The sequence below is a fragment of the Chiloscyllium punctatum genome, chromosome 25, assembly GCF_047496795.1.
Source record: "Chiloscyllium punctatum isolate Juve2018m chromosome 25, sChiPun1.3, whole genome shotgun sequence".
Lineage (NCBI taxonomy): Eukaryota > Metazoa > Chordata > Chondrichthyes > Orectolobiformes > Hemiscylliidae > Chiloscyllium > Chiloscyllium punctatum.
In genome coordinates this window covers 19,710,983-19,734,232 of record NC_092763.1, presented here as the reverse complement: position 1 = coordinate 19,734,232, position 23,250 = coordinate 19,710,983, and the positions used below count along the sequence as shown (strand labels likewise).

At 42.9% G+C, this 23,250-nt stretch overlaps 1 protein-coding gene across 3 annotated transcripts in view; it reads right to left on the bottom strand.

The window, feature by feature from the left end:
- The window catches only part of LOC140495730 (connector enhancer of kinase suppressor of ras 2), a 577,745-nt gene that overhangs the window by 181,850 nt on the left and 372,645 nt on the right, over positions 1–23,250 (bottom strand). For all 3 annotated transcript variants that reach the window (XM_072594776.1, XM_072594774.1, XM_072594775.1), the window contains exon 12: positions 4,457–4,695. In XM_072594776.1, coding sequence (XP_072450877.1) covers positions 4,457–4,695 — 239 coding nt within the window. The remainder of the gene's footprint in view (positions 1–4,456; positions 4,696–23,250) is intronic.

Sequence of the window (23,250 nt, the reverse complement as noted above, 5' to 3'; positions counted from 1 at the left end):
CTTTGGATATTCTGCTGCTCCTCGGATGCTGCCTGAACTGCTGTGCTCTTTCAGCACCACTAATCCAAAATTTGGATATTCTGTAGTTGTGTAAGGCACTATATAAACACAAGCTCTTTGGTTCAATTTCAAAACTGCGACTGTAGCCAAATAGAATTGGAGGGGTTGAAACTTTGTAGCTTTGTCAATCTAAGGAATAATATAATACTGCTTTTCACAGAATATATCATTACAATTGTTGAATTACCCATTGAATGAAGTTAGCCCCACATTATATCTCCTTCAACAGCCAAACTAACTCATTCTGTTTTCGAATGGCTGAAGTAAATTATTCTGAAGTTGAAATCATTTCTGTTCTAAGGGGTAAATAATTAGAGAGTTGAAAAAGGTGGCACTGGAAAAGCACAGCAGGTCAGACAACATCCGAGGAGCAGGAGAGTCAATATTTCGGGCATGAATCCTTCATCAGGAAGGACTTATCCAAATAAGAGACCAAAAATTTGATCTTTCTCTGGAGGCAAAGGGCTTGATAGCAATCTTTACACGAATACGTTGCGTCAAAGTGCTGTTTCTGTTTTCTCTCTCAGAGGTTTGTGACAAAAATAGCCATTTTACAAATGTTCAGCTTGGACAAGCCATGAAGAGAGAAGACCAGCAACAACGAGAACATGAATCACTGGTTAAATTGCTGACAAATAGCAATGACTAACCTGTTTTCTTTTTTAACAATTGCTATTCATAACCAACTGCTCATTTAGTCAAATAGGTTCTAGGTACCTTATTTAAATTAAGTATAATTTTCCAAAATGGACCTCACAGAAAATGGTTTCCTTTGTGTCTTGTTACCTTGTGAGAGGTGCTGATCAGTGCTGTGTGGCAGGAAGCAAACCTAATATCGTGCGCTTTTATTAAGGAGCCAGCACAACAGCAGACACAAAGATGTGTCGCTGTGTGAGATCTTACTCCCAGCACAGAGCCATGATAATGGTACATGAGGACTGCTGGAGTTCAAGACTATTCTCAGACTCCAATCTACCTGCACTCCTTAATCGAGTGGAGTGCAAAATTACTCTCTGCTGTCAAGATGATCACAACAGGTAACATAAATGTGTATTATTATAATTGTATTACATGAATCGTGAGTAATTCAAATTCGAGGGCCTTTCTAAATATGAGTGCGGGCTGCAATACTCCAGCAAACATTTATCACCAGCAAGGCTTCCTGACAGTCCCAGAACTGAATGGAATTAGCCCCACATTATACCTCCTTTGACAGTCAAATTATCTAATTCTGCTTCTGAATGGCTGACGTAAATTATTCTCAAGTTGAACTCCGTTCTGTTCTAAGGGGTAAATAATTAAAGGATTGTCAAAGGAAGGACATATCCAAATGGAAACCAAAGATTTGGTCTTTTTGAGGAGGCAGAGGACTTGACAACAATCTTTACATGAATACACTGCATCAGTTTCACGAAAGAAGAGTATGCTGCTGGTGTCACTGAGAAAGATAATTGGTTATCCATTGCTTGAGTGTAACCACTTCACAAGGTTGGCAGAGGTAAGGAGTCAGGTGTGAAAGTCAATAGAGAGTTATTATTTTGTGGGCGGCACGGTGGCACAGTGGTTAGCACTGCTGCCTCACAGCGCCAGAGACCCGGGTTCAATTCCCGCCTCAGGCGACTCACTGTGTGGAGTTTCCACGTTCTCCCCATGTCTGCGTGGGTTTCCTCTGGGTGCTCCGGTTTCCTCCCACACTCCAAAGATGTGCAGGTCAGGAGAACTGGCCATGCTAAATTGCCCGTAGTGTTAGGTAAGGGGTAGATGTGGGTGGGTTGCACTTCGGCGGGTGCGGTGTGGACTTGTTGGGCCGAAGGGCCTGTTTCCACACTGTAAGTAATCTAATCTAATTATAAAGAAATCCTACCTGACCATGTTGATTGAGGTCTTTGATGAAATACTGGAGATGATAAAGGGGTGCAGTTGATGCAGTGTACAAGAATATTCAAAAGACATTCAATATAATACAAATGAACAGATTTGCTAGCACAATTAAAGCCCACTAAACTTAAAGGTTCAGTGGCAGTAGGGATGAAATTGGCCAAGAAGCAGAAGGCAGAGTGTATCTGTGAATGACCGGTGTTCAAACTGGAGTGATATGTTCAGTGCGGTTCACAGTGGTTGCAATTAGAATCCCTTCTCAAATTGATATGGAGCTGGACTTGGGTAGACGGGGAACAGCTTCAATGTTTTTGAGTAAAATGGAACAAACAAATAGTATTCCTGGAGGACAGAGTCTGGTGAAATTGACGGCATGTGAAGGTTAACTCAGGGAAGCAGGAAGCAAAGGCTTTTGGTAGGAAAAATGAGTAGAAGCAATATAAACCAGAAGGAGCAAATTTAAAAGGAGTATAAGAACAAAGAATCAGTAACTTTCAATAAATAATTATTTATAAAGGAAAAGAAATTGCAGGGCTGTGAGAGAAGGGATTGAGATTAATTAGATAGCTGGCACAGAGGTGATTGGCTCAGTGATCTCCTGTGTTGTCTCATTTATGATTCTGTTATTGGAACCCAGTGACCATTTTCGATGTGTTGCAAGATGGCACAAACTGTAATGAGATACATAACCCTTCCTTTGACAATTATCTGATTTAGCTGTTGATTGAGGATAAATATTTATCTATGCTTAAGCAGCCACAAAAAGGACAAGAATGAACATCAGTGCTCAAAACAAAGCCGAAAATCACACAAAACAGGAACTGGAATAGAAGGCACCAAAAATAATTGCATTTCAGCCAAAATAAGGTTTTGCGGCTGTGTTATTAACAGCAACAAAATCTCGGGTTGCTGACAAAGGTAGAAACACATTGAGTTGAGCATTTAAGAATTGTCTTAATTATTCTACAGCCTTGTAACATCCCACTAGACATCCTTAATTCACTTGATAACACTGAGTTGATCAATATTTTGCTGGTTTTGTTTCTCGGCAGTCATGTTAACTAATCTTCTTTGAATAGAGTTAAAAATCATACAGCATCAGGTTATAGTCCAACAGGTTTATTTGGAAGCACCAGCTTTTGGAGCGCTGCTCCTTCATCAGATGGTTGAGGAGAATAAGTTTTTAAGACACAGAATGCATAGCAAAAGTTTACAGTGTGATGTAACTGAAATTATACATTGAAAAAGACCTGGATTGTTTGTTAAGTCTCTCATCTGTGAGAATGACCATGTTGGTTTCAGTTCTTTCACATGTAAATTGAAAATTTTTTTTTAATTTTGAATTTTTTTAAAATTTAAATTTTTTTTTACATTCTCAAGTGAACTTTAACAATTGGTGTCATGTCGGCCCAGATAATGTATTGAAGGTGTGAGCTTTCCTGTGTGAGGCTGTCTGTGCCACAATGGTCAGGCTGATTCTAATGTAAAAAACAGACAGAATCTTACATGGATTCATGCAGTTGTTGAGCAAAGTAAAATCTAATTCTGCAAGTACAAATTCACCCCACAAACCTATATGTGTATGTGTGCATGTGAGTGTGTGGTGGGGTGGGGGGAATAATGAATGGATTTTATTTCAGAACTTTGTCAGAATATAGACCAGAGGTTAAAATTAGTAATATTAACATTAATACAATAATAATGTGGATGTTGATTCTTTTACATTGATTAATACTTCAGTGAAAACAATGGAGGGAGAAGAAAGTTGTGTGAACACTTAGCCATCACAAAGGTAGTTCCTAGCCTTTCATGCTTGAGTTCTTGAAGATTCACTTACTGTAACAATTTGAACATTGTCGATCTTTCCCTATACTAAGAGCTAAACACTGTGCCCTTCGGCAAATTAGATAAAACACAAGGTCCCAGTCGAGTTTTGCATATTACAAATGCAATGCATCAACCAAATCTCCTCACAATTTAAATAACCCTGGCTTTAAAAGTGCAATTAAACTAAGGCAGACAATGAATCACCATTAAAATTCCAGTTAGATGCACTGGATGCAGATGACACCAGTCGCTGTTGTTTGACGCTAGTGAGGGTTTGGTGACAGCTCAGCTATAAAAAGCACTAACTTATACTGTATTTGGCAATCTTATCAGTAACACAATATCGAAGCTAGGCTGGGATTTTTTATTCCTTGAGGGCACTTCAGTGGGACTGAAAATGTAAAACTGCTACAGATTCAAATAACTTCTGATTGAAGGTGCCAAATAGTGTTCTGTAAGCGTAAGTGTCCTCACTAACCTTCAAATCTATCCTTGCACTTTTAAAGGGAGATTATTTTACTTTGACTGTGCAGAGATGCTTCAGAACATACTTCCAAATGCATGGCCTGTGCACACTTTGCTATACTTAGCTAATAAGATGCAATACATATGCTTGACTTGAGCCAGGGAAATAGATCTGCTGGATAATAGGAATGAATGGAAGACCAAACCAAAATATATTATAACTTACGTGGTAGAGGGGTACTGTGTTGCTTTCAGGTAGTGGAAAATTCAAGATGTCCTGAGAGGTGGGGTCGAGTCTCACAGGGGCTGTCAATACAGAGGGACTAATTGGGTAGCTGGGGCTTCCTGGATTCTTCTTTCTCCTTGAACTCCTGCCTGTATCTCTCTTGCTCTCCCTCTGTGTCATAGGCTCCTCTTGAATGATCAGAATCTTATCATCGCTCAGATACCGTAGAAGCGAATCCTCTGGGTCAAAGGAGGGGGGAAAAACAAGCACAACAGTGTGGTAAGTTCTTTTGCAAATGCGTCGGAATGCACAAGCTGGTAAAACTCACAACTGAAGCATCACTTCCTTTCAGTGTTCAGTCAACCACAAAGCAACATCACTGCAGCCCACAACCGTCTACTTTGAGCTGCTTTAGCGACCACCCCACCAAGAAACATTCCGTTGCAACCAAACAAAAAACAGTTATTTTGGAGACACTGGTAAAACATTCTCACAGTCAAATGTATCTTCAAGCTTCATCAAGTTGTTCTCAAGGAAGCAAACTGTGGTTCAGTTCGTGATATGTATTAGTTATAGACGCAGTTTTATAATCATTTCCTGTACCGTGATCAGATGAGATGTTCTATTTTAGGCACAAATTTAACAGCAATGCAGATGAATATTAACAATAAAAATCAATTGCACAAAGAAAACCCTAAATAATTTTACAACAGTGCTCACTTCCAGATTTCCAAAGAAATTCTCACTCATGATGAATTTTCTACACAGTTCCAAAGCAGTGAGGGCATCACCCTCTGCTGGATTGCTTCATGGATGCTTTCAGCCTCTCCTTGGCCCCAGGCAGTTCCAGACATTTAAAACACCAACATGAAAGATAACCTTGGGTAACTCATAATAAAACCAAAAAAAAAAAATTGCTGGAACTACTGTGCAGGTTAGGCAGCATCTGTGGTGGGAAATAGAGTTAATGCTTCAGCTCGATGACCTCTCATTGGAACATGAACCATATCTCTGTCCAGGGATGATGCCAGACATGCTTAGTTTTCCCAGCTTTTAGTTTTTGCTATTTCAGATTTCTAGCAAGCATGCTACTTGTCTCTTTGGGCATGGACATCTCGTGTTGGATTTTTCTTATCTTGTACTCAGTGAATTTGTGCCCATGCATCTTCAGATGAGTGACAAACCTCGGTTTAGACACAAGGGTAATCTCTTGAGGACAACAATTCTGCTCGACTTGTCACAAAACTGCTGGATATGACAGCACTAGCTGAGGTGTGCTCAAAGCCTATCCAGTCAAACACTGAGCACAAAACTGAGAAGATTTGTCTTTCTGTTACTTGTTATACTGTTTTGGCTGGGCTCAATGCAATTCTTACCATGAGAATTATAGGCGCGCATGAGCATTTTGCCTTTCACAACCACAGGATGTCCTGAAGTGTTTGCCAGCCAATGAATTACTTTTAAAGTTTTAAGTACTGTTGTAATGTGAGAAACATGGCACAGAAGGTCACACTAACAGTAATGAGATACAGAGCCAAAAAACATGGTCTGAATAATGTTCGGAATGAATGACAAATATTGACCAGGCGTCGTTGGAGGAAGAGCGCCTCATCTTCCGCCTAGGAACTCTCCAACCACAAGGGATGAACTCGGATTTCTCCAGTTTCCTCATTTCCCCTCCCTCCACCTTGTCTCAGTCAAATCCCTCGAATTTAGCACCGCCTTCCTAACCTGCAATCTTCTTCCTGACCTCTCCACCCCCACCCCCACTCCAGCCTATCACCCTCACCTTGACCTCCTTCCACCTATCGCATTTCTAACGCCCCTCCTCCCCCCTACCTTTTACCTTAGCCTGCTGGACACACTTTCCTCATTCCTGAAGAAGGGCTCATGCCCGAAACGTTGATTCTCCTGCTCCTTGGATGCTGCCTGACCTGCTGCGCTTTTCCAGCAACACATTTTCAGCTCTGATCTCCAGCATCTGCAGTCCTCACTTTCCCCAAGTACAGAGAATTCCCCAATTTACATGTTTTGGAAACGCAGGTGGACAGAAAGCGTGGATTGGGTTTCTATATTTAACTAGAATTATTTATTATAAATAACCAATGATGAACTATCAATATATAACTCTACTAGTTAAAAAGTCTAAGCCCTTTATTAGGCTTCTCTCACACATGTGTGCGTACACACACACACACACACACACACACACACACAGAAAAAGGACAGCACCTACCTTTTCAGCAGTCTGATAGCTTCTAACCAAACATTCACACCTACAAGATATTCACCTACCTGAGAGCCAATAACATGGTTGTTAGCAGACAGGGGGCCTTTGTCATTACCAGTTGCTCACTATTCCACAGACCAATCAGCTAGTTGGTACTGATCAAATCTCCCTTCATATATTAGCCCTGGCTCCAGCTTGTTTGCAGTAAACTTTGCAACTCTTCAAGCAAACAGTGGTGTTAAAGGCACTAACAATGAGTGTCAGGAAAATGAGTTAACTTTTCCACAATCCTTCATTTTTAGGACTTTCCTTTTCCTATTTTAGTCCACAAACAAAAATACAGGGTCTTTACAGCTCGCTAAACTATGACTGGTTAATAATAACATCAAATCGAAGTCTCAATTTACAATGGAATAGAATGTTAAACCTTTTTTGGGGGGTGGGAGGTGGGGGTGGAAACATTGGATAGGTAAGGCTTGTACCTGCTGGAGTTTAGAAGAATAAAAGATGATTTGACTGAACCATTTAGAGTCATAGAGTGATAGAGATGTACAGCATGGAAACAGACCCTTCGATCCAACCCGTCCATGCCAACCAGATATCCCAACCTAATCTACTCCCACCTGTCAGCATTTGGCCCATATCCCTCCAAACCCTTCCTATTCACATACCCATCCAAATGCCTTTTAAACATTGCAATTGTACCAGCCTCCACCACTTCCTCTGGCAGCTCATTCCATACATGTATCACCCTCTGCGTGAAAAAGTTGTCCCTTAGGTCATTTTTATATCTTTCCCCTCTCACCCTTAACCTATGCCCTCTAGTTCTGGACTCCCCCACCCCAGTGAAAAGACTTTGCCTATTTATCCTATCCATGCCCCTCATGATTTTATAAACCTCTGTGAAGTCACCACTCAACCTTCGACGCTCCAGGAAAAACAACCCCAGCCTATTCAACCTCTCCCTATAGCTCAAATCCTCCAACCCTGGCAACATCTTTGTAAACCTTTTCCGAACCCTTTCAAGTTTCACAATATCCTTCTGATAGAAAGGAGACCAGAATTGCATGAAATTTCCAAAAGTGGCCTAACCAACGTCATAGACAGCCACAACATGACCTCCCAACTTCTATATTCATGCTCTGACCAATAAAGGAAAGCATACCAAACACCTTCTTCACTATCCTATCTACCTGCGTCTCTACTCTCAAAGACCTATGAACCTGCACTCCAAAGTCTCTTTGTTCAGCAATACTCCCTAGGACCAAGTGTATAATCCTTGCTAAGAATTGCTTTCCCAAAATGCAGCACCTCGAATTTATCTCAATTAAACTCCATCTGCCACTCCTTAGCCCATTGGCCAATCTGATCAAGATCCCGTTGTACTCTGAGGTAACCTTCTTCAATGTCCACTACACCTCCAATTTTGCTGTCATCTGAAAACTTACTAAGTGTACTTCCTATGTTCACATCCAAATCATTTATATAAATGACGAAAAGTAGTCGACCCAGCACCGATCCTTGTGGCACTCCACTGGTCACAGGCCTCCAGTCAGAAAAACAATTCTCCACCACCACCCTCTGTCTTCTACCTTTGAGCCAGTTCTGTGTCCAAATGGCTAGTTCTCCCTTTATTCCGTGAGATCTAACCTTGCTCACCAGTCTCCCATGGGGAACCTTGTCGAACGCCTTGCTGAAGTCCATATAGATCACATCTACTGCTCTGCCCTCATCAATCCTCTTTGTTACCTCTTCAAAAAAATTAATCAAGTTTGTGAGACATGATTTCCCACGCACAAAGCCATGTTTACTATCCCTAATCAGTCCCTGCCTTTCCAAATACATGTAAGTGCCTGTCCCTCAGGATCCCCTCCATCAACCTGCCCACCACCGATGTCAGGCTCACTGGTCTATAGTTCCTGGCTTGTCCCTACCACCTTTCTTAAATAATGGTATCACGTTAGCCAACCTCGAGTCTTCTGGCACCTCACTTGTGACTATCAATGATACAAATATCTCAGCAAGGGGCCCAGCACTCACTTTCTTGGCTTCCCACAGAATTCTAGAGTAAATCTGATCAGGTCCTGGGGATTTATCCACCTTTATGTGTTTCAAGACATTCAGCACTTCCTCCTCTGTAATATGGACATTTTTTGTGAGGGAGTTGACAAGGGAGACGTAGGGAGGATTTTCTGCCTCATTATAGAATCTAGAACTGAGGGTCACTGCTGAAAAAGTAAAGTTGCCCACACAGATAAGATTACTTTTTTTTAGAACATCCTGAGTCTTTCAAACTGTCTTCCTGAAAAGGTGGAGGAAGCAGAGTCCTTGAGTATTTTTGAAGCAAAAGATTACTGTGAAACACAAAGCTGAAAGATTATCAGAGGAAGGCAAGAATGGGGATTTGATGTTATAAGCAGGTCAGCCTTGATTTTATTGAATGGTAACACAGCTTTGAGGGGCCAAATGGCCATTCCTCCATCTTGTTTGCATGTTTGTGTGAGTTACATTGAGAGGTCGCATTATCTGATTGGCAGATGGCACCTGGACTTCACTCTCTATGAATAAGGGCTTAAGAGAGAGTTATAGAATCCCTGCAGTGCTGATAGAGACCATCCAGCCCACTGAGTCTGCACCTCCAAAGAGCATCCCACCTTCCAGTCATAACCCCACGTTTACCACAGTTAACCCACCCAGCCTTGGGCAATTGAGCATGGCCAATCCACCTAACCTGCATATTTTGGACTGTGGGAGGAAACCCACGCAGAGATGGGGAGAATGTGCAAACTCCACACAGTCACCCAAGGCTAGATTTGAACCTGAGTCCCTGGCGCTGTGAGCCACTGTGCTGCCCAGTTATCAACCAGTTCACCATAACTGTGGGCTGGATTTTCTCTATGAGCCTCTATACCCACCATCGAGTTCAAATTAGGGCTGGAAGCCTGCACCTTCTGGGAAACAGTCTCTTAATGTGATTTTCCAAGAGCAGCTGATTAAGGTCAGTGCGGAGACCTAGGGCTTTTGCCGGAAACGGCGATTTTCCTGCTCCTTGGATGCTGTCTGAACTGCTGTGCTTTTCCAGCACCACTCTAATCTAAAAGGTAAAGGGCAGGTTCTCAAAGCCACATGCAAAATCATTTTGAAAGCAGTGGGATTCTCTAGCCAGTAGGAGAGGGAGAGGGCACCTCTCCATCCTTTTCAAACTTTATACTTAAAAATTGTCTTTGCGGCTGGGTCATGTCGATGGGGCACAATCCCATCTACAGTTTGACTTACAGCTGCTCAGGTAAGTCGTGAGGACACTCCATCTGCTGTCTCCAAAACCGGCCCCAGCCTGAGGAAAGTTGGCGGAAAATGGAAAACCTGATCTGGCTGCTTCAGTTGGCCAGGCGAAAATGAGCACTGCAGATGCTGGAGATCAGTCAATAAGTGTGGTGCTAGAAAAGCACAGCAGGTCAGGCAGCATCTGAGCAGCAGGAGAGTCGACGTTTTGGGTACAAGCCCTTCATCAGAAAGTTTCCTCATCTCCCCTCTCCCCACCTCATCCCAGATCCAACTTTCTTACTCAGCACTGCCATCTTGAACTGTTCGACCTGTCCAGCTTCCTTCCCACCTATCTCAGCTCTGACCTATCACCTTCACCCCCGCCACCTGCGTCCACCCCCACCTTCCAAGCTATCTTCCCCCCAGCCCCATTCCCCTCCTATTTATCTCTGAGCCCCATTCCCATCCCACTCCACCCCCACTCTCCCCTCCCCCACATTCCTGATGAAGGGCTTATGCCTGAAACTTTGACTCTCCTGCTCCTCGGATGCTGCCTGACCTGCTGTGCTTTTCCAGCACCAGACTTTTCAACTCCTTCAATTGGCTTTCAATGACTTTGAAGAAGGGTAGCTCTGACACACCCCTTGTCCCCTCTGTTCTAACATCAACCCACCGGAAATTGGGCTGGAGGTTAGGGTCCAGCTTGCAAAGCACCCTGGCGGCCATGAATATTGCCTGTAACTCAAAGTTCAAAAATCCTGTAGTTGAAGGATCTATAGCTCAGCAATGAATTCAGCAGAAGACAAATCAATTCAGATCAAGGATAAATTGGCCTTGCACAACAGGGTAAAGCAGGTGAAAAGGAAGTCACTTAGTCTCTCCCAGCTTGTGCCAACTGTGGTAGAAATGAAGAGAGATGTGAAGCGAGTTCCTAATTCATTAGGAACTCTATTAGACCTGGAGCGTGTGGACTCCCCTCCCATCATAGGAGGTGGTGGAATAGGTCATTGAATGTGATTCACACTGTGAGGGGAGTCTGAGCTGACATGGAGACAAGGATTTCCAATCGAGGATGGAGGACACATGTTCGATGCTAGAGGGACCATCAGAGGCCTCAAATGTGAAGGGTTGCTCTGGCAGATGATTAAGGGAGTGGGGGAGCGGCAGTCACTTCAAAACTGAAACACCCTCTCTCCAGCTTCTTTAAATTTGGAACAGCAACATGACTTTTGGTGCCAGGCCACCACCATAGGGGTGGGGGTGCTGCTGCCTCCAGTCACTTAGCTTGGCCCTGCTCCTCCAGCCTCTCGAAGGCTTAGGTCAGCTCTTTTTGAGTCAGAAAAGCTATCTGCCCATGTCCCGTGTAGCCTCTCCAACTCCTCCATCTGCTTCGCTAAAACATTACCCGGAGGCAGGATGGAGCTGAGCTAACTTTAGCTCCTCCTCACCTCCAATACTGGCCCTTGGGATCGGGCTGAAAATCGAGCCCTTCGAGTTTCTGGTCATTGTCCAACTTCTAACTATTTTTGGATACGTAAAGATGGCTCAGCAGTACATTGCGTATGGAACTAGCAATTGTTAAAATGTGCCATGAAAGATCAGAAATGCCCAAAGGCATTATAAAAGCACCTGTGACCAAAAGTCCGTCAGATGCTGTTACTATTTTCAAAGGATTAATTGTAGAGCAAAAATTCTACTGAAAATTTAAACTATTTTCTCAGTCTTCACATATTACCTCACCTTTCAAATTTAAAAACATGTGGAGTCATTCATTTATACCAAACATTTCATGACAACAGGACATTAGAAAGCACTTGACAGTCAATGAAGGACAATGTAGTTCCTCTTGCAATGTGGAAAACATGGCAGTTAGCTCAACAAACTCTCACAAGCAATAATGAGAGTTTAACCAAAGAGTAATAACTAAACAACTTAACATAGGGGCCAGGGATAGAGGGACAAACCCTGACCAGGAGAAATCGCTTGTCTTCTTCAAATGCTCCCATCAGGGCATCTTTTTCACCCACCTGACACAGCAATAGAGCCTCAGTTCATAGTATAATCAAGGTTGAGGTAGACAAATGTTCAGTCAGTCAGGGTATCGAGGGCTATGGAGATAGGACAGGGAAGGGTCTCTCTTGTGGTGCAGAGGTAGTGTCCCTCGACCTGGACAGAGAGTCATAGAGTCATACAGCAGGGAAACAGACCCTTTGGTTCAACCAGGCCATGCTGACCAGTTCAAGTCCCACCTGCTCCAGAGGTGTGTAATAACATCTGTGAACAGCTTGCTTAGAAAAATAGGTTAAGTAAAACTAAAAAAAGGGACGGGGAAGTGGAGTTGAGGATTATTAGACATGATCTTGTTGAATAGTGCAGCAGATTCAATGGGCCGAATGGCGCACTTCTGCTCTAATGCTGTTAACATTTAATTGGAAAGACCCTGACAGTGCAGCACCCTCCCAGTGCTGCACTGATATTGACTTGGGAGGACCATGAAATGAGAGAGAAGCTCAAAATTAAATGGATTTCCCAGGCTCCTTGCTGCTCACAATATCATAAATGACTCAGTATTTAGGCTGAACATGATTGCACTGACATTTGAACTTTGAAAAATTCTTTCAAGGGATTGTTGGGCATTGTTGGCATTTCAACCACATTGATGTATATCTGGTGTCACATGTCAGCCATTCCAGGCAAGAGCAGCACATTTCCTTGCCCAGAGCTCTTTGCTCTTTGGTGGTTGTCACAGTCACTATTGCTGAGACTGGTTTTGTATTCCAGACTGAGCCGTTGAGGGACTTGAACCTCCATTCCTAAGCGTGCACTACAGTTTAGTTACATTGCTATTACATCTCCTGTGAGTGAGCTCACAGGAAGTAGAGCTGCAGTACTGATGAAACACTGACTTTACCAGATTACAGAGAAGGGTTATGGGAGATCCTGTGAAGCAAGTAAGCTTATACCACTTAAAGTTTCCTCTTGAGTAATTCTTAAATACTACAAACTCTTGCTTGAAATGATAACAGAATGGAGATGCTATTCATGCATGAGCAGAGATTGCCAGCTCAGTAAGAAAATATTAGCTCAAAAGCGCGCCCCATGAACCAAAGTATGTGGGAGGATTTCTCACTTCAAAGAAAATATTAAATATGCCGAGGAGAACAGCCTTCTACAAAGCAAAGGAGGACACAGAGAAAGTTGAAGATAATCCACTAATGGCATGGGAACTAAGTGGTTAGGCCTTCCAGAATTACTAGCCATCTGACCATATGAAGGTCTCTGGGAAAGGATCCAATTCTACTAATCACCTCAACAAAAAGAATGAGTTTTCACCGCTCCCCCCCACTGCCACTCCCCACTGAGGCTGGTGGGTTTCCCTTGGGCCATTATGGTCTTCTCCATAAGGATGCTCAAAATGAAGGTGCCCCCGTTATTGCCCCTGTAGAGGTCGCCTCTCTCAATGATGCCACTGAGGGTACTGAGCTAGCAGCCCACTGACTGCACCAACAATATGAAGAATGAGCCCTGTGACCTTAACTAGACACAGGCCTGGTATTAACCATTGCATTGGCCATTGCTGGGAGTACTGGGGTCTCACTCATTGACTGTGTGGACTCAAAACCCACGTGCCACCTTGGCATCAGGGACTTACCCATGCCAGGCAAATCAAGCATATGTCTTCGACATCAGTTTATGCTTTGCTTGTGTATGTTTCAATGGATATATTTTCTTCAGCCATGAAACCCAAACTGTTGCAAAAGAGATTTCAGATAAGCTCAGACCCAACTGAATGAGAAGAATCAGTTTGAGGACCTCTACAGCCGACTTGCTTGTGAAGTCTTCAACTTCAAATATACTAATGGTTTCTGGAGAGTTTGATCAGGACCAAGGATATTTAACAGTTCTCACCAACCATGCATGCAACAACGTCTGATCTGATCCGAAGGTTATAGTTTACAGAGCTGTGGTAGGTCCTGCCCTCCTGCATGGCTCTGAGATATGGACTGTCTACAGCAGACACCTCAAGGCACTGGAGCAGTACCATCCACGCTGTCTGCGCAAGATCCTGTGAATCCACTGGGAAGAATGACGACCAACACCAACATCCTTGACCAGGCCTACATCCCCAGAATCGTAGCACTGACCGCCCTCCGACCTTGGTTGGCTACGATGGGCTCGGCACATTGTTCTCTTGACCAACACGAGACTCCCCAAGCGGATGCTGTACTCCCAGTTCTAAAACGGCAGGCCCAAGTGGACAGAGGAAGTGCCTCAGTGATACTCTCAAGGCCTCACTGGCAAAATGCAGCATTCCAAAAACACCTGGGAATCACTGGACCATCCAGGAAGGTGTCGAGCACGTCGAGAATTGTCATTGGGAAAAATCGGAAGCCGGGCACAAACAGGGAAAGAAGTGCATTGTCACACGAATGCCCCACCCACCTCCTTCCCATGACCACCTTCTGCCCTAAGTGTAACAGAGCCTGTGAAAGCTATATCAGTCTGTACAGCCACCGACAGACTCACCCTGAGAGTGGAAGAGAGCTGCCAATGATCATGATGATGATGACATGTTTCTAACATACATGCTAAGGTTAAGAACACACAAGGGTCACTGCAGATTTGGGAAGGGCCACTGCAGGTTTGGGAAGCAAGTTTTTAAACTATGTACCCATGAGCCATGAAAATAAAACACGCTGAGATAAGTGCTGGTGTTTTTTTGAAACAGGCTTCATTTCCAATAAAGATTGCAGACATGCAAGATTAGCAGTAAGCAACTTGAGATCTTACTGATCTTTTTCAATCCTGTCAGACTTGAAAAGGTTCTCCCTTAGCTCATTACCAGCTTTTTAAAAAAAATCATCAATGACAAATTGGAGAATTGCAATCTCCGGCACCATCTTCAGCTGAAATCTCTAACGCAAAGTAAGATTGAGGGAAAGACCCTGGGGACCAATTGGTTGCAGCTATTGCTTGTAAGAAATAATCTGTGCACTTGACACAAAATCTAACATCTACATTTTATTCTGAAATCTGTCTGATTAAAACTTGATTTTAAATAATGATGGAATAAAATTACAAAGTGAATCTTTCATACCTAGGTGAGTCATCTGGGCCTGGTTTTGTTGAAACCTTGCACTGGGGTAATATCTTATACACTCCATATTTTATTAGTTTGGTACTGAAATTATAGCCTGAGTTCATTATGCTGTTATGTACCCCATTGGGAATTGGTTAGGTGAGTTGGCTGGACAACGAGTTTGCAGTGCATTATGATACCAACAGCGAGGGTTCAAATCCTGAACTCGCTAAGATTACTGTGAAGAAATCTCCTTCTCAACCTCACACCCTTGCCTGAAGTGTGGTGACCCTCAGGTTAAATCACCATCAGTCATTTCTCTAAAGACAGAGCAGCCCTATGGTCCACTAACGCTATGGAACTTCACCGTCATTTATTGGAACATCCGAATTGCCTCATTGCTAAACAGTCAATTTTTACATTTCTACGCTCACCCCCAAGTTAAAATCAAGGTTGAGAATGAGATTTAGGTTCTCGATTGGTAAGGAGATCAAGTGTTATCGGTTGAAGGCAGGAGAATGGGGTTGAGAAACATGTCAGCCATGATAAATGGCAAAGCAGACTCAATGGACCAAGTGGCCTAATTCTATTCTTATATCTTAGGATTGCTGACTATTGCTACAGTTATTTGCAACGTTGCTGACCAGTGTTAGGAACAGTGATCACTGGAGTCATTGTTTACTGTTTCGATGGAGAAACTATGTTGATGCTTCTTTTTATTCTTCTGTGGTGTCGTTCTCGGGGTTATTGCCACAAAGCAATTCTGATTCTGATTCTGGCCTTCAGATACAATTGAAATGTAAATGGTCCAGGAACTCCAAGCACTGTCAGAAACCTTGATGTTGGAGGTGCCGCTGTTGGACTGGGAGTGGACAAGGTCAGAAGCTACATGACACCAGGTTATAGTCCAACAGCTTTATTTGAAATCACAAGCTTTCAGAGCACTGCCCCATCATCAAGTGAAGTGCTCCTTCACCTGTTTGTCCCCCTGTTATACACTTTCTGAGATAAAGATTTCGGAGAGGAGATTTTACTCTGCATGTGATCGATAGAAAGACAGCTTAACCTGTTCCGCTTTTATTATTTTGTTTGTTGATTTATCACTAGGATATGGACATCATTGGCTAGGCCAGCATTAATTGACCATCCCTGACCTCCCTGGAGAAGTTGGTATTGAGTTGCCTTCTTGAACCCCTGCAGTCCTTGAAGTGTAGCAACAGTCATAGTGCTATTAGATAGGATCTCCAGGAGTTTGACCCAGCAATAGTGAAGAAACAGTAATATATTTCCAAGTCAGGATGGTATAGCTTGGAGGGGAACCTGCCCGTGGTGGTGTTCCATGTGGCCGCTGTCCTTGTCCTTCCAGCTGATAGAGGTTATGAATTTGGATAGTTCAATGGACGTGTTTGGTGAGTAGCTACAGGCATCTTGTAAATGGTTCACACTCTACAGCTCTGTTCATTTGCCCCTATTCTTTAATGGGGTCAAGAGCAGAGTGGGCCAAATGAATCTGAACTGAACATCAGTCAGTAGGTTATTCTCCGCTGTTATGAGACTTCTGAATAGATGGCTCAAATTTCAAATCTAATGTTGGTCTAGCTTTTTGTGGATCTTCTTTGTATTCCTCGCTCTGTTCAATCTGTCCGTCATCTTTGTGTGGTATGATTTGCCTGCACTGTTTGCAAAACAAAACTTTTCCCTTTACCTAGGTATATGTAACAATAATAAATCAAATCAAATTATTAAGCAAGTGTTGCCTGATAGCACCTCCAGTAGGGTCTCCCAATACTTTACTGATTATTGAGAGTAGACTGATGGGATGGTAATTGGCCATTTTGGATTTGTCCTGCTCTGTGAGCACAGGCATACCTGAACAATTTTCCACATTGTCGGGTAATGCCAGTGTTGTAGCTGTACGAGAAGAGCTTGACCAGGGTGGAGCACTAATTCTGGAGCACAAATCTTTAATACACTTACAAGAATGTTGTCAGGGTCCACAGCCTTTGCAGTGTCCATTATATTCAACTGGATCTTAATACCATCGTGAATGAATAGTATTGACTAAAGACTGCATTCTGTGATGGTGAGGACTCCAGAGATAGATGATCCATTTGGCATTCCATGTCTGGCTGAAAATGGATGTGAGCACTTCAGCCTTGCCATAGAGAAGCAAGTTAAATCAAGCAAAACATGAACAATCATAGGGTGAATAAATGGAATTAAAGTGTTTGATGAGACATGATCAGGTCAGATGGCAAGGCAGGCTCAATCGGCTGAATGGCCTACTCCTTTCCTAGCTTCCCATCATACTCTCTTTCAGAACATTAAGAGACAGAAGTAGAGCTGCAATAATGTCCAGCCTTGCCTTTGACTGTAACCTTCACAGTTGCAGTCTCAAGAAATGGTCAAGACGTTGGTAAAGACAGCAGCAATGAAGCTAGCTTGAGTGCAGCTAGACACAGAGTGGGAGTATGGTGCAGTGAGAGGGGAGGCCCCATCTAATCAACACACACATCAAATATTATAAAACAATTAAGTAGCAGTGAGTGCTGGGATCACTTACCTTTAACATTTTAAATGGGATTCATTACACTAGTCAAGTGAATTAACTACTAGAAGGATTTGTTAGTATTAGTTAAGTTTATTTGTTTTGGCAAGAAGGTTAACTAATAAAGAATTGACAATGCTGCTCTAACCTCGAATGCACATCTGTGACTGTGAGTATTCCAGGAAACTACCCGTGTCCTGGATAACCATTTGTGCCAAAGCAGCAACTTGAGTCCTAAGGTTGAGGAGATTGAGCAGCAGTTGGTATCGCTGTAGTGCACTCCTGAGGCTGAGAGCTATATGTTTATAGATGTGGTCACCCCACAGCTTCACAGCGTGCAGGGAAACAGGGGATGGTGACCTCCAAGCAGTCAAAAGCAATGAGGCAGGTAGATCAGGAATTCCTATTCTACAACCATTACACCGATGTGAATATTGAGTATGATGACATACCTGGAAACTGAAAGAGAGTTAAGTCCTTGGCACCATGTATGACTCAACTGTGCAGGAGGTACAAGAGCATTAGTGATCGTGGGTTCATCACCACAACACAGAAACAGAAGTAGACCACTCAGTCTCATGCCTGCTTCACCATTCAATAAGTTCATGACTGATCTGTATGCGTTTAAATTATCACATTCCCATCTCCCCTTTGACACCCTTGCCTAACAAGAACTTATCTACCCCAGCCTTATAAATATGTAATGACCCTACCTCCACCACCTTCTGAAGCAAGGTCACACAGCCCTGAGGGAGAGTAAATATCTCTCCTCATCTGTGCCCTAAAAGGGGGGCCCTAATTTCAACTTTGTGCATTCCTGCTTCTGGAATTATCCACAAGAAGAAATGTTCTTTCCACATCTACATTTGTGACAAAGCAGCAGCTAGACAAGATCATTCAGAATCTTACACAATTCAGGCAGCATCCGAGGAGCAGGAAAAATCGACATTTCGGGCAAAAGCCCTTCATCAGGAATACAGACAGAGTGCCTGAAGGGTGGAGAGATAAATGAGAGGAGGGTGGGGGTGGGGAGAAAGTAGCATAGAGTACATTAGGTGAATGGGGGTGGGGATGAAGGTGATAGGTCAGGGAGGAGGGTTGGGGAAGGTAACAAAAAGTACAATGGGTGGATGGGGATCGGATGAAGGTGATAGATCAGGGAGGAGGGAGGAATGGATAAGTGGAAAAGAAGATAGGCAGGTAGGTCAAGTCATGGGGACAGTGCTGAGCTGGAAATTTGGAACTGGGGTGAGGTGGGGGAAGGGGAAATGAGGAAACCGGTAACGTCCACATTGATGCCCTGGGGTTGAAGTGTTCATACTTCACACTTCAACCCCAGGGCATCAATGTGGACTTCACCAGTTTCCTCATTTCCCCTTACCCCACCTCACCCCAGTTCCAAACTTCCAGCTCAGCATTGTCCCCATGACGTCCTAACAGCCTATCTTCTTTTCCACCTATCCACTCCACCCTCCTCTCTGACCTATCACCTTCATCCCACCCTCATCCACCCATTGTACTCTTTGTCACCTTCCCCACCCTCCTCCCTGACCTATCACCTTCATCCCACCCCTACTCACCTATTGTACTCTATGCTGCTTTCTCCCCACCCCCACCCTCCTCTCATTTATCTCTCCACCCTTCAGGCACTCTGCCTGTATTCCTGATGAAGGGCTTTTGCCCAAAACGTCAATTTTCCTGCTCCTCGGATGCTGCCTGAACTGCTGTGCTTTTCCAGCACCACTCTACGCCAGAATCTGGTTTCCAGCATCTGCAGTCATTGTTTTTACCTCTTACACAATTCAGTCAAGTCACCCCTCACTCTTCCAAACTCCAGTAGAAACAAGCCCAATCTGCCCAACTGTTCCTTAAAAGACAATCCACTCACTCCAGGTATCAAACTGGGCTGCCTATGGACTGCCTCCGATGCATTTACTTCCTTTCCTTAAATAAGGGGACCAAAGTAGCATACAGTATTTGAGATGTGATCTTACCAATGCCCTGTCTGACTGAAGCATAAAGTCACAAGTCACACGACAACAGGTTATTGTCCAACAGCTTTATTTAAAATCACAAGTTTTGTCAGGAGCAGTCTCCGAAAGCATGCAAATTTAAATAGACCTGTTGGATAATAACCTAGAGTCATGTGACTTCTGACTTTGTCCACTCCAGCCCAACATTGGTATCTCCACATCATTACTGAAGCATTACATTCCTACTTTTAGTTTCAACTCCTCTCCTAATTAAGGATAACATCCTATTAGCCTTCTTGATTATGTGCAGTACCTGCCAATTAACCTTATTTGGATCATGCACCTAAATCCCTCTGTACCTCAGATTTCAGCACTAATGTTCTGCTTTTCGATAATTTAGTGGGATAGATGTTTCTGCAGTGCTGCAATGAATCCAGGATGGTATGTTGTCATTTTCGGAAAGATTCTTAGACCATAGTGACAAGCTCTGGGGCAGATAGGACCTGCTCAGGTCAGAGGCTTGCGCCTTCTACCAGCTGGCATTGAGTTCCTCGCGGTGCATATTGTACAAAAGCAGGGATGTAATTTTGGAACTGCACAGAACATTGGTTCGGTCACTGCTAGAATTGCGTGTCAAGTTCCAGTCACAACATTATATGAAAGGGGGTCAATAAAGTGAGGCGCTGGAAAAAGCATAGCAGGTCAGGCAGCATCTGAGGAGCAGGAGAGTCGATGTTTGGGCAGGACCTTTCATCGGACTCTGATCAGGGTCCTAATGAGAGTTCTCCAAAAACGTAGACTCTCCTGCTTCTCAGATGCTGCCTGACCTGCTGTGTTTTTTCAAGCACCACATCTTATCAACTCTGACTCCCCAGCATCTGCAACCCTCACTATCTCTTACATTATATGAAGGACGTAGTTGTTCTCAAGAGTATAGATAAGACTTACCAGAATATTACTAGGTCTTGAAAATAAGGAGTGATTAAATAAGTTTGGGTTAGTTTTGTTAGAACAGAGGAGGTTGAGCAGTGTCTTGATTGATGTATACAAAATTGAGTGGCCTGATGGACAATAAAGATCTGTCCTTGGAGTGGTCAATTAACAGAGGTCACAGATTTAAGATCATGAGTAAAAGGACTAGAGGCGACACAAGAAAAACTGTTTTTGTGTCTGGAATTTGCTTCCCGGTTTGGTGTTGGGGTAAAAGCTTTAACCTTCTTTAAAATATACCTGCACCTGAAGCACTGTAACCTGTGAATCTATGGGCCAGGTACTGGAAGGTACGATTAGAATGCATAGCTAGTATTTCTTACTTTCTTTGGCCCATGATGACATGATGAAAGTTATCTGCTGTAATGTTTCTACAGTTCTATGTTGCTACTGATATTTCACACAAAGTAATAAAAAGGGAGAGGATAAACTTTGAGGTTAAACTTATGAGTAATATTGGCAACTTCTGTGAGTTATATAGAATGGAAAAGAGAAGCCAAAGTGAACACAGGCCCCTTGGAGAAGGAAGTTGGAAAAATAATGACGGAGAAGGAGAAAAAGGAGTTGAATGAACACTTTGCATCAGTCTTCACAGTAAAATACACTAATAGCTTTCCTAAAATTACTAAATATTCAAAGAGCAAAGTGGAACAGGAAATAAATACAGTTAAGTTCAGGAGTGAAAAACTGCTAGGGAAATTAATTGGCCTAAAGGCTGATACGTTCCCTAGACCTGATGAGATGCATCCTTGGATACTTAAGAAATTAGCTATAGAGATAGTGAATGCACTGTTAGTAATTTTCCAAGAATCCTTAGATTTTGGAAAAGACCCAGAGAACTGGAAAACTGCCAATGTACCACTTTAATTGAAAAGGGAAGGAGAGAGAAAACAGGTAATGACAGTCTAATTAGCTTAATATCTGTTATTGAGAAAATGAGTCTATTATAAAGGATGTAATAGAAATATATCATATGATCAAACAGAGTCAGCATGGTTTCACAAATTACAAATTATACCTAGCAAATTGTTAAGAATGCTTTTGAGGAAATAACAAGTAGAATAGATGAAGGGGAAGCAGTGGATGTGGATTTTCAGAAGGCCTTTAATAAGGTTCCACATGTTCGGCTGCTTCATATGAGTCTGTGATGTTGGAGGTAGTATATTTACATGGATAAAAGATTGGCTAACTAACGGACAGAGGTTGGGATAAGGTGGAATAATTTTAGGGTGGCAACCAGTAACTAGTGGACACATGGATCAGAGCTGGGGCATCATTATCTACACTATATATAGATGATTTGGATAAGTAAAGTGAATGTACTATAGCCAAGGATAGATGGGAAAACAAGTAGTGAATTTGACAATGCGTCTGCAGAGAGTTATAAACAAGTTAAGTAAGTGGGCAGGAACTTGGCACCTGGAATATAATGTGAGAAATGTGAAGTAATGCATTGGCAGAAGGAAGAGAGGAACTAAATATTATTTAAATGGAGAAAGACTGCAGAAAACTGTAGTTCAGTGGGATTTTGGATACTTATGGATGAATCAAAAAGACCTGGCATCTAAGTTCAGTGCACAAAAGGAAAGGCAAATGGAACGTTGGCCTTTATGTCAAAGGGAATCAAATGCAAAAATGGGGAGGTCTTTCTGAAACTGTACAAGACACTAATCAGACTACACTTGGAATACCATAAATGGATTTGATCCTCTTATGTAAGGGAAGATATATTGGCATTGGAAACAATTCAGGGAAAGTTCACAAGCTTGATCCCAGGCATGGAGTGAGTGTTCTTTGAGGAGAAGTTGAGTCGAAAATGTGTTGCTGGAAAAGCGCAGCAGGTCAGGCAGCATCCAAGGAGCAGGAGAATTGACGTTTCGGGCATGAGCCCTTCTTCAGGAGCCCTTCTTCAGGATTCCAATAACACATTTTCAGCTCTGATCTCCAGTATCTGCAGTCCTCACTTTCTCCTCGGAGAAGTTGAGTCATTTGGATCTGTAATTGTAGTGACTGGAACAAGGTCAACCAAGTGCACCTCATAGAATATGAGTTCCTTGATTGGGGCTGTTAGTCTGGTCCAATCAGGGAGTGCTGGCTGACAGATATAAGCAGGAGTGTCAGAGGTTCTGTTCACTCTGAGAGCTGGATCAGGGTCAAGGATTCTCCATGTGTAAATAAAGGGTGCCTTGGTGGTGGGATACTAGCCTTCGTGGCGTTATTTCAGTTATCATTGGAGTTTAGAAGAATGAGAGTTGACCTTATTGAAGTATGTAAGATTCCCAATGGCTTGACAGGGTAACTGCTGAGAGATTGTTTCTCCTGAGAGGAGAGTCTAGTACCAGATTTCATAATCTGAGTAAGGAATAACATGAAGAATTTCTCTTTGAGAGAGAAGGGAAGCTGTGCTGCAGAAGCTGGATCATCAATTATATTCCAGAATGAGATAGATGGAATTTTTAATTGGTAAGGAAATCGAGACGTATGTGGATAAGGCAGGAAAACAGAATTAAGGATTATGGATTATCCATGATTTCATTGAATGGCAGACCAGACTCAAGCTGAAATGTATTTAATACCATTCCACAAAAGAGAATTGGACACTGCTGATGAAAGTTTTTTTATCTTGTACTCATGAGGACAATTCACAATGATACCAATTCAAGGGGGAAACTGACATTAATACTGCCTGGGAGGAGAGCGCTAATGGTT